This window comes from Diachasmimorpha longicaudata, chromosome 13, assembly GCF_034640455.1.
Source record: "Diachasmimorpha longicaudata isolate KC_UGA_2023 chromosome 13, iyDiaLong2, whole genome shotgun sequence".
NCBI classification, from domain to species: domain Eukaryota; kingdom Metazoa; phylum Arthropoda; class Insecta; order Hymenoptera; family Braconidae; genus Diachasmimorpha; species Diachasmimorpha longicaudata.
In genome coordinates, this window is record NC_087237.1 from 1,709,849 (window position 1) to 1,721,695 (window position 11,847).

Consider the following 11,847-nt stretch of genomic DNA (forward strand, 5'->3'; position numbering starts at 1 on the left):
CATAGACTTCTAAGATTATGTATAAAGAGATAGCAAGTAGTAAACTTTAAACAAGTAATAACATACATAAGATTCCTATTAAGATGATTTGAATAATAGGATAAGTGTCTAAAAATTAGACTCGCGTAGAGTCTAATTTTTATTATATGTGGGAAGGTGTGATGTCCTGGGGTTAAATATTATAGATGGCACTAGTTATCGGCCATTTTGATCCGCTAATTTTGAAAATATTATAAAGAACAAAATGATAAATCAACGCCATATGGAATTTTAGAAAGTTAGAAGGAATGCCAAAAACAGCGGGACAATGAACAAGGGAGAAATAAATTTACGGGCGTGAGGAAAACCATCCCACAAAAAAAAAAAAAAAAAAAAAAAAACATAGAAATCAAGTGTCAAGTATTCGAGTTCTAATCCAAATTTATTACTCTCCCAAACGCGCTGCTGAAAGGCAGTTCTTCGAAAACATAAAATATAAAGACAAAGTAAATTCAAAATTCACGGTCTGAAGTCATAAAACTCGAGTACTTTTCACTTCAAACATTTCTCTGTCTCATGTGTTTAACACATGTGAGCTTTCCTTTGTCCATTGTCCTGCTGAACAGAGAATCCTGGAATTCTCTGAGGAAAACTGTGACATCACGCGCTCTCCTTGTTTCCCCCTTTCTCTTATGATTTAATATGCCCCTTTCCCTTGGGCCAGGGTTGCGTGCGCCACTTTTGGACTAGTGGGGGTTACTGGACCCAACCCTTAGAGTTTAAGACTAAGATAAGTCAGTTCTTTTTCAAGCCTTCTGCTAGAAGCTTCTCTCCATTAGTTTAATTAAAGTCTACGGATTATATGTTCCAGTGTGAAGTTCTTTTCCTCAAATTTGATCTTAATAAATAAACGTGTTAATGTGCTCTCTTAAGCACTTGTGTTATTATTTATTATTGAATTATTCATTCATTCAATTGATCTCAACCTGAACCAATCAACTTCGGTGGAGTCCTCATCAGAGGTTTAGCGGCTCACGGATCCCGTTTTCAAAATCTGGCGCTCAATAATCCAAACAGCGCTAGTGTCCTGCTAGTAACTTGGGTAGGACGTAACAATATAAAAAACGGTGATTTTTTTGAAAATGAGTTAGTTGGCGTGATTGAAACATTCGACTCGAACGCATCAGCATCATTATGAAGCCTAGTAAGTGAAATTGATTTATAATGTTTTTCTCAACGCGATTGTTAATTGATATTCAATATTGTGATGTCCTGGGGGTAAATAAAATAGATGGCGCTATTAATCGGCCATTTTAATCCGGGAGTATTTGAGTTATTGTTTCAAGATGGAATTTCAATGCCGTTGAAAAGTTTTGAAATAAAATCCAAATTAAAACCGTAAGGACAAACAATGAACAGGGGATGAATAAATTGACTGTCGTGAGAAAAACCGTTGGACGAAAACATAAATCTCAAGTTGTTGAGTTTTAATCTAATTTATTACCCTCAAAACTCTGGATAAAGGGCGTTCTTTGTAAAATTGAAACTTGAAGACAAAAGTCAAGTCAACGGTCACAGTCCCAAGTCATGAAATTTGAGCACTGCTTATTTTAACGGTTTTCTGGGTTACATCTTCGACACATGTGGGATCCATTGTTCATTGTTTGTTGTACAAGGAGAAATCTAAAACCTTCCAAGAGGAGGACTTGCGTGCGCCACTTTTGGGGACTAGTGGGGGTTACTGGACCCAACCCTTAGAAGTTTAAGTTGAGATAAGTTAGTATTAATACAAATTTCCTGCTAGCAGCTTCTCTCCATTAGCCTGTTCAATTAGTTTTCAAGAGCTTAATTAGGATCAGTTATGAGAATAACTTTTGTATAAGGATCCAATTTACGGTTAGTTTTACCAAATAAAAGTGTTAGTGTGCTCTTCTAAGCAGTTGTGTTATTGATTTATTATTGAATTACCCAACAATTCAATTACCCTCAACCTGGAGAAACAGACTTCGATGGAGTTCTCATTAGAGGTTTAGCGGCTAACGGACCCGCATTCGAAGATTGGCGCTAAAACTACTCACCTGGCGCCACCGTTCTCCTAGTTACCTAGGGAGGACATAACAATGTTCCCATCAGTGGTTTTTATATTGGCGTTCCTGGCTCTCCATGGATACGTTCAGCCATTCGAATATTCTTGTCAGCTGTTGTATACCCCTATATTTTACGCTATATTTTATATTAATATTACTATTTTTCCCTCATTTATTGCTTGGGGCATACCCCAACTACGTCTGGCCCGAGTCTTAAGCCTACCATAAACGTTGGCGCCACGACAAATTTTCTATATTTCCCATTTGCTAAAAGCAATCGTCTGCATGCCCAAAATATAGGCATGCTTCCCTCCATCCCCTCCAATATTCTTTTTGCATCCTCAGGTAAGGAACTGAGGACTACGACATTATTTTGTTAGTCAGTAAGATTCCGCATTTCATCGAGAGCACTGAGTCTACTCAAGTATCGGAAATCTCATTCGAAAATATACATACATATTGTCACAATACTTACTCATTGAATAAATTCCTAATAAATATCAGTTTTTATTTAAATATAATTTCTGTGTTTTAAATTTATTACGGGAATCCAACACAGCTAGGGAATAGTATTCACAAGATAATGAAAGATGCAATGAACGACTTTGCCCTTAATTTATACAAGGTAAGGTATCGATTGTCACAAAACTCATTCTCTTGATCTATTATTAAGCATCATAAAATGCGCAGACGACCCTCAAGGAAAAATCAGAAAATTTTGTCGCCTCTCCGTTCGGCGCCTACTTTACCCTCGCCTTGGTAGCATATGGCGCCAGGGGGCCAACGATGCGGGAATTATGGGATATTATGCATCTTCCGTATAGAACTCCTGATGAATTCACAAAGGATTGCTTGAAAAAGACAATGAACATGTTTAAGGTATATCATTTCGAAAACCGTCATTATGAGAATGTAGAAAGTCTGATAATACCATATCACTAGTTCTACTGGCGGCCAATAGAAGGCGCCTATTTGTAATATAATTTTCAAGATCAAATACCATGATTTTTCATTAGTCGAAAACGGTGTGGACGTTTCTGATCAACGAATAGTGTCAATTCACACCATTTTTGATGAATGATGTACAACAGTGAATCACAAAATGATGGCTTAATTTATACGCAAGAAATTGTCTAATGAATTCGAAAATTCATTAGACAATTTACTCAGTTAAAGTTTCCAGCGCACTCTGTATTATATTTTAGACTAGCCTATCTCTATGTGATGAACTAAGACTTATTAATCTTCATGATTATTTTAAAAGGACGCTACAGACGTCACATTGCTAAACCAAAAGAAACTGTTAATCAACGAAGGTTTCATTGCAACCCGTCAGTATGAAGAAATGCTTAGGGACACATTCGAAGCATCAATCGACACAGTAAATTTCGCAAGCAGAATAAAAACCGCAGAGACTATCAATAACTGGGCTAAGGAGGTCAGCGAGAACCGTATCTCCGAAATGGTCACCTCAGGTAAATGAAATCAGCTATAATGTTGGTCACTTCACCTAAAAAATATCAACTTTTGTGAGATTTTTTTTCTTTAAATCTCCAGCCTTTTCCCACAAATGTGTCTCCATGCAATATTGGAAAACTAAAAAATAATTGCATTTATCGGAAATTTAAATTAAGCGTAAGTAAACGGTGGTCTTTGAGAGCTCCTTCAAGAAGCGAACAATAGAAGGCTAGCATTGCCACCATTGTTAGTTAATCCAAAAAAATATTTTGGTATTTCGATCTCATTTGGTCGGTACGTGGAAACGTCTGATATAGTTTTGTTGATCCAAATTCTGATATTTTATTAATAGTTGGTGATAACCACTTATTTCTATTTTTTCATTTTATTCATGCGATTATCTTACCCCCGTCGTCTTTATGCTTATCAACCCACATTGTAAAACTTGTAGGTTAATTATCCGGTCTATTATTACAGAAACATTGGACCCTTACATGGTTCTTATGCTGGCTAATGTCTTATCTTTCTCCGGAGAATGGTTGCAACCATTTGAGCGCGGGCCCCAGGAAGACTTCCATGTGAGTGAGAATGTTGTTAAATCAGTACCGATGATGACCCGCTATGGAGATCTGTTACACGGAGACCTGCCCGCCCTCAAAGCTCACTTCATACAGCTACCGTACAAGGTAAGCGACGGTTCACTGATTTTTTACCGATTCATTAAGTTAACCCTAGGTTGGTTACTCGATCAGGGAAACGCCGCAGCGGCTCGTTTTTCATGAATTACGATGTGTTACATCCGTCGAAGTAAACCCTTTAAATTCTTTTTAAATAATTAGGAGTAGAAATTGCCCAAACAGGGTTCATTTATTGAGAAGACCCAAAGGCCAGCCCAAATAATAAATATTAATAAAAATTTTCCAGACGGATTTCTCTTCGGAAAATCCGTCGTAAAAGGGAATAAAGTTGGGTCTGTCATGCTGAAGGCATCTGGAGTGCATGCCCAGTTTATTTCCCTCATTTTTAAATTTTAAATTTACTTTCAAATGGGACAAATGCATTAAGGGAACTTAAGCCCTTTCTTTTATTATTTATTTTAGCGTGGGTCCAGACCCTTGTAAACTAAAATTCGAGTTTCCGTCCCATTAGAAATTTTATGGGGGTTCTATGAGTTCTCTTCGTAACGAGAAGTCATAAATCCCTTTTTGACAATTTTTAAATGTTTAAAAAAATATTCTTGTAATTTAATAATTTTGTGATAGAATAATTACAATTTTTTCTACGACCATGCCAATGTAAAAAATTCGTTGTTAGGACAATCCTAACTTATTCTTTCAATTATTTTTCAATTCGAAAGAATATGTTAGAGAACCTCAACTATTAATGTTAGTACAAACTAAATTGGAAAATTACCCAACATTTTTTTTTGTTTAATCTTAAATAGTTATTAGTTTAAATTATTAATATTAAATTATTATTTATTTTAAATAGAATTGTGGAGGGAGGAAAATGGGACCTCCCGAAACAATTCCCATTTGCGGTCGAGAGGGGGAAGCACGCCCACACTCTCGACACCTCAATGTAGAGGGGTTGGAGTTAGCCCTGAAACATTGAGACTATAGAGTAGGGAGGGAAAATTCGGGCCCAAGGTCATCAACCATTGGTCCCCTGAATTTTCCTTCCATACTTCTGAGGACACACCCTGAGGCAAGAAACAAAAACTGTTTGCACGCCGTTTTCGTCCTCAGTGTGAATTCCTCCGTTTTCGGTAACTAACTTTCAAGTTAGAATTTTCTTTTTAGTCCTCCGAGACTATTTCTACTCTCGTCTTTCAAGACATTTATAAGTCGTTCGTGACTTTGATTTTCAAGTTTAATTTACTCAATTCTTTTGAGATTTTTCTTTTGTTTACATACATTAGATTCGAATATTTATATAACGTAAAAATTATAATTTAGTAAATTACCAAATAAGTGGAAATAGTGTTTAAGTGAATTGTAAGGTGAAGCAGAGACTCATCACCCGTAAGTTTTTGTTTAAATATATTTTTTTTTATGTAATTTACTTTTTTTATTTAAATATAGACTCTTCGGAGTCAGGCTAATTAAAATCCTCGACAATTTGTTTATTTTATTTAAATCCCTATTCAGTGGGTTGGTTTTTAATTCCATGGGAAATTCCATTTAACTATCATTTAACTACGTCAAATCGGTTAATTTTGACGTAACAGATGATTTGGTTGATTGGAAACATTGGAAATAAATTTGACCTTTCCAATTGAAGTATCTACAACCCTGTCTATAATTGTTAAAATTACTAAAGAAAACACGAAGGGTTGCACTCCGGAAGTGCAGCAGAAGTGAAAACTTAAACTTATGGTGCATGCCCACAATTTTTTGGGTGAGCATTTTTAGGTGCGCTCGCGACATGAGAAATTGTACATAAAAAATCAAGTTTATCAAAGCAATGTGGGCACTTTTTGAATGGACATGAAGTATAATAATATAGAAACTATATTCGAAGGAAGTGGTTTTATTTAAATGAGTAAATATTAGTAAATAGTAAATGCAAAATTTATCAATTCTCATCCATAATTTTAACAACTCTTACATCATCATTATCAGCATTTTCATCATTATTATCAGGATTTTCATCAAATTCTAAAACTGGAACAATAGGTCTGTGGTAACTAAAGTATGAAATGAACAATTTTGATTTAAATCTATTTCTATATCTTGTGAATAATACATCAATAGTAGTTTTGTATTTTTTTTTAAAGCTATAATCGTAGCATACATATTTTTTCGGGTTTTCCTACTTTTCCGGCTTTCCCATAATTTTTAGCGATTTTCCGACCATCGCATCACGTCCCTAGTGAAATTCTCTAATAAAATGAGTATATTTTCGATTTTTCAGGTTTTCCTACTTTCCTGGCTTTCCGATATTTTTAATTCTTAGCTGAAATGAGCATAGAGTTAGTTTTCCTAATTCCCCAAAATTTCGAGACTGTCTGTAATTTTGTAAAACTTTATCAACTTCAAACTTTAAATGCAGCACCTTTTTAAACGCTAGCGCCAAACTTGTATTCTTGTAATGTAACTGTTGGTAAAACAGGAAGTTGTCTCCCTAGCCGAAGAAAGAGACAGCTGATATATACCCAGGGTTGGGTAAATCGGTGGGATCTAGGGTTTTTTACGTTACACGTATAATACACGTAAATTATGTAAAAAATGTATAAAATGTATAAAACGTATTTTACGGTTTATTACATTCGACCGGACTTTGAATGTACGTATTTTACGTAAAAAACGTATAAAATGTAAAAAATATGTAAATGGCTGTGGAGGTCGAATGTCATGAGGGTGATAAGTAAATGGCTAAATTTCATGAGATTCACTAGGGAGTTATTACATGTTACTAGAGGCGAGCATTAAAAGAATCACAACAATGTACGCCACTGTTTTTCCATTCAATTTTTGACGCCCGAATGCGCCATTCTCCCAAAAATTGTGGAGTCGTCGTCCACCTTTTTTAACCATTCAATTGGATGGATGATTTGACTACAACGAAATGATGTTCTAACTAAATTACAGGACACGGTTTCTTTCATCGGCATTCACATGTCTCAGGGGGAAATGAACAGCTGATTTGGGGGTTATGAATTATGATGTCTCGCCGGGTTACTAGGTTCAGGGCTGGCGCTTGACAGTGTGCGGAACGGGGAAATGAAATACCTAGCATGTCGCGAAAAATATAAAATTGACTTTTCATTGAATATTTTAACTCTCATCAGTGCAAAAACATGTAAATTCCATGCGACACGGCGTGACGTATAATACGTATTTTACGTTGTTGTATAAAATGTATTTTACGTTTTATACGTTTGAAAAAGGTGACGTAAAATACATGGTATAATACGTGTAAAATACTATGTATTTTACGTGACGTATTTTACATGCCCAACCCTGTATATACCTATGCGTATACTAATAGTATTGTACACTATTGTAAACATATATGTACCCCACGTGTTTCTCATTTTTTAGATAATTTTATTTAATAACGTGTTGCATGTGTTTATGTACGTATCATGTACGTAACGAAATTTACCAAATAAAATAATAATTTACTTACGTGATGACGAGCAGCAGTCGTAATAATATAGACAAAATATAGTAACACTATAGTATAGAAAAGCACTACAACAATGTTTCTATTAATTCTATTAACACTTTAGATTTTTTTTTTTCACAATACCATAGCAGCAACACAAGTCAAATGAAATATTTAAAGAAATAAATTGTCCGTTTAATATTCATTTATAAAATAAATATAAATATAAAAACTCTCAATCTCGTCTGTCGCGAGGGCACAAACGAACGCCCATGCAAAGACGGCGTATAGCATGCGGCGCTCTCGCATACCTATACACTATGAGTATACATATAGGTATGTAACCTCGTCTGTCGCGAGAACACGAACGAATGCCCATGCAAAGAGCATGTATAGTATACATATATGATAAGAATACACGCGGACTATATCTGTGTAAAATCTCATCTGTCGCGAGAACGACTGAAAATGCGAACCCACAAAAGTGCCCAACGCGCCATAAGAAGTTTTCACTTCAAAAATATGTGTATAAAATTTATGCACGACAGAAATGAAACTTCTTAGCCATAGATTGTTAAAAAATTTTGTCTGATTTTTTTGTGATTATTTTTTTTATCCCAATTTCAACCAATTAAATGGTCTCATTTCCCGTCACGTGGTACAAGTAAAACGGTTTTACTTCTGATATTTTTCGAATACTTCCCTGTTTGTTACCAAGCAATGAAAATATCCGATAAACAATTTGTACGCGTTTCAAACCCCAAAACTATCTTTAGAAAAAATCAAGTTCAAAGACTTTACGTCGACATGAGCAGATTTGGAGGAGACTCCTTGGATATTATAGATTAACAATTTTGAAAAAACGTTCCTAATAATACGGTGAAGAGAAAAGCTACAATTTGGAAACAATTCTCTGCATTTTGTGCAAACGGAAAATATACACTGGAAGCCGCAGCTACCAGTGAAAAACGTTACCATATGACGTGAAATGCCACAAATTTGATTGCTTGACATTGGAATGAAATAAATAATCTAGCCAAGTACCCCTCGACCTTGAAATTAATCGGATATTTCCCTGCAGTTTCCCTGCGTAGCACCGATCGTGATAAGTTTCGCAGAAAAACCCTCGCCCTTCGCGCTCGGGATTTTTAACCTGCAAAACTTATCCCTCTCGTTGCTACGCATTGAAATTCTCGGGAAATATCCCATAATTTTGAAGGTCTTGAGGTATTACTACTGATAATTTTCGGAAATTTTTGTTGAGCCACACAATAAGATTTCAGAACATTTTGTCATAGAAAATTCGGGGACATTTCGTGGAGAAACCGAATAGAATAGTCAATTTCTGTTCCATATTTCCCTGAAAATTAACAGAAAACAAGGACATTGCTGTTAATGCATTTTTGAATTCGGGGAATAGTGATACCGAAGCCCATTTAGGACAAAAAATCAGGAAATTTACAATTTCATTAAAAAATCAAGGTAATTGATTTCCAATATTTATATTGGAGTATATATTTAAATAAATTAGGAAATTCTCATTTTCGTACCGCTTGAAATTCGGGAATTTTACTGAAGGATAAGTTAGACCGGAGATTTCATGATTTTCAAATGTATAAAAAGCATTTGATGCCACTGGATTGGTAATTCCCCAGTGGACTATCCCGATATTAATAAAAAGGTTTTATTAGTATTTTTCATCATATTAACAAAATGAGTCCTTTTTTTCTTTCTCTGAATCTATCGCGTTTTCGTTTCTCTCCCATGTCTCTTTCCGTCCGACTGCCCCACCACGCGCGCCTCCCCTCCCTTTTCCTGTCGCTTTTTCGTTACATACGATATTCGATTTACACCCCAACGAGCGCAAAGAAGTTTCACTTCAAAAAATGATTTCCGAGAGGAGAATAATTTTTCCCATGTTAAATACGAGTGGACTCGGGCACGCAGGTATATGTATAACCAAAGTGATCGGATCACAGAGGATGATCAAACTAGGATTAACATATTGACTTATGCTATTCTTTTCTGTCCCACCGACAGAATGGAAATGGAGCAGAGGAAGCGACCTACATGTACATCATTATGCCAGTCCACGGGAATGATTTCGCCTACCTGGAAGAGAATATTTCTTCGCTTAAATTAGATGATCTCCAACAGGGAAGCGTTGATAACAGCGTAGTATACGTACCGTCATTCAAAATGGACACCACCTTGCAATTGGCTCATGATATTTCGAGGGTATGATCACGCTCTAATTAATCCGCTGCTATCGTGAATAAATGCCTTAACGAATAAGTGAATAACAGCATTATTCATATGGGTATAGTTGGTTAATTCATTTATGTCAGAATTCTCAGAGACAGTACAATGTGTGCGCGGCTTAGTCAACAAAGAATTATTTCCATTCACACTGCAGTATTTTTCTCTGTTTAGATGGGTGCTCCAACTGCTTTTTCAGAGGAGGCGGATTTCACTGAAATCAGCGCAAGGCGGACGGGATTAACCATTTCAAACATAGTACAGAGAATCTCACTCGCAGTTGATAAAATAAGCCCTATAGTGCTATCGCCGACGAGTAACTTTGCTGGTAAGAAAACTGCAATATAAATCACCCTACATTCTCCTTATGTTCTTTAGTAATAAAAACTCAGTCGGTATTACTCAAATATGCTAATTATTAATTTAGAGATGGTGATCGCACGGCTGCTGACGTCGTACACCTTTTCGGCCAATCGGCCTTTCCTAATGGTCATTGCAACCAAAGATCTTATCTTATTCACTGGCAAAGTAGTGGATCCAACACAATGAGGAATCTTGGATGGAACTCGGCAGAATTACACACATCAAGGTAACTTTCGTCTTGAGGAGAAGAATGTATTCAGTAAAAATGAATCTCATAAAAATCAAAACTAATTTGTGAAAAAAATGGTCAAGTCCACGTTTCAATGTATTGTGTTTCGCCCGGTTTCGTTAACTTCACTGGTTTCAAAAATTGCTAAAAATAAAAAAAAGCCAATCTTGTATAAATACACCGCCCTATTTACGAAGCCACCACTCTGAATACAACGTTTATGCCAAAAACGCCTGACATTTGGTCGAAAAAAAAATGTTCAAAAAAAACGTTCAATAGCGCAACCCTGGAATTAGGGGAATTTATTCACTTATACCATTGGATAATCTGGCATCCACAGGTCAATAAGTCTGGCTCAGTAAGGCAGTAATGATGTTTTTGTCCAGGGACACTTCCTGAACCCAATCCTATAATGTAGGACCTATATCTGCAGTGAATAGCAGCTTTCATCTGATGGGGTTTTTTAGAAACCGCGGCAAGTACGTTGGTCGCGGCTTTTTTTTTTGAACATGTGTTTTTCGACCAAATATCAGACGTTTTTGGCATAAACGTTGTATTCAGAGTGGCGCCTTTGTAAATAAGGCAGTGTATTTATAAAGCGTGGTTTTTTTTCTTTTTAGCATTTTTTGAAACCAGTGAAGTTAACGAAACCGTGCAAAACACAATACATTGAAACGTGGACTTGATCATTTTTTTCAAGAATTTTTCTTGATTTTTATGAGATTATTAATATTTTGCCCAATATATTTCAAGTTGTTTCACCTAACTTAATTTTTATATTAATGTTAAGAAGTTTCTAGCTAATTATATTTTTTTTGGAGGCCATACGAGAGCTGGAGTGATGGTGAGTGAGCGGTGTTGGGGGTAGGATTGAAGGATGAAGGATTCTCCAAACCGTATTTCAATCTCGAAACCCAAGCACCTTTCCTTGTCAAGCTATCCACACGTGGAGTATTTTTTCCCTTTCAAAGTATTTTCATAGGCTAATTGTTGGTGTGACTACATGCCTCTGTTGGTTAGGTCTACTGATGTGTTCATGGACAGTTGGCATGTATCGGCTATGTTTAATGTTTGACGAAATATATTTCAAGTTTTTTCACCTAAATTAACTTTCATACTAATGTTAAGAAGTCTCTAGCTAACTGTATTTTTTTTATGAGACATATATATATCTCGAATATTTTTACTTCTATCTTTTTATTCCTTAGCCCGTAGCTTATTCTAATTTTGATGGCAGATGTTGGTACTCCTTGGGGTTTCTTCGAGTTGGGTATAGTCAGAAGATAACATTTAAATAAAATAGAAAAGTAGATAAGAAGAAGACAATGGGAAAAAGCAACGCAAAAAAATTACTTCAGA

General features: G+C 35.7%; 1 protein-coding gene across 2 annotated transcripts; it reads left to right on the forward strand.

Moving 5' to 3' along the window:
* Window positions 1–2,469: 2,469 nt before the first annotated feature.
* LOC135168920 (antichymotrypsin-2-like) lies at window positions 2,470–11,625 on the forward strand. 2 transcript variants are annotated; one of them, XM_064133542.1, is made up of 8 exons: window positions 2,470–2,691; window positions 2,757–2,945; window positions 3,331–3,541; window positions 4,002–4,210; window positions 9,678–9,875; window positions 10,071–10,224; window positions 10,324–10,485; window positions 11,289–11,625. In XM_064133542.1, the coding sequence occupies exons 1-7, from the start codon at window positions 2,650–2,652 to the stop codon at window positions 10,443–10,445; spliced, it is 1,125 nt and encodes a 374-aa protein (XP_063989612.1). In that variant the 5' UTR covers window positions 2,470–2,649; the 3' UTR covers window positions 10,446–10,485; window positions 11,289–11,625. The 2 variants fall into 2 exon arrangements, with proteins under 2 accessions (XP_063989612.1, XP_063989611.1); XM_064133541.1 differs by having other exon boundaries at window positions 11,310–11,625.
* Window positions 11,626–11,847: the final 222 nt, after the last annotated feature.

What these genes read in the sequence shown, in the direction of transcription:
- LOC135168920 (XM_064133542.1), top strand. Translation starts at nt 2,650, where the DNA reads ATGAAAGATGCAATGAACGACTTTGCCCTTAATTTATACAAG. An exon ending in TTGCCCTTAATTTATACAAG is followed by an intron (nt 2,692 to 2,756) that starts GTAAGGTATCGA and finishes TAAAATGCGCAG; the next exon opens with ACGACCCTCAAGGAAAAATC. An exon ending in CTCCGAAATGGTCACCTCAG is followed by an intron (nt 3,542 to 4,001) that starts GTAAATGAAATC and finishes CTATTATTACAG; the next exon opens with AAACATTGGACCCTTACATG.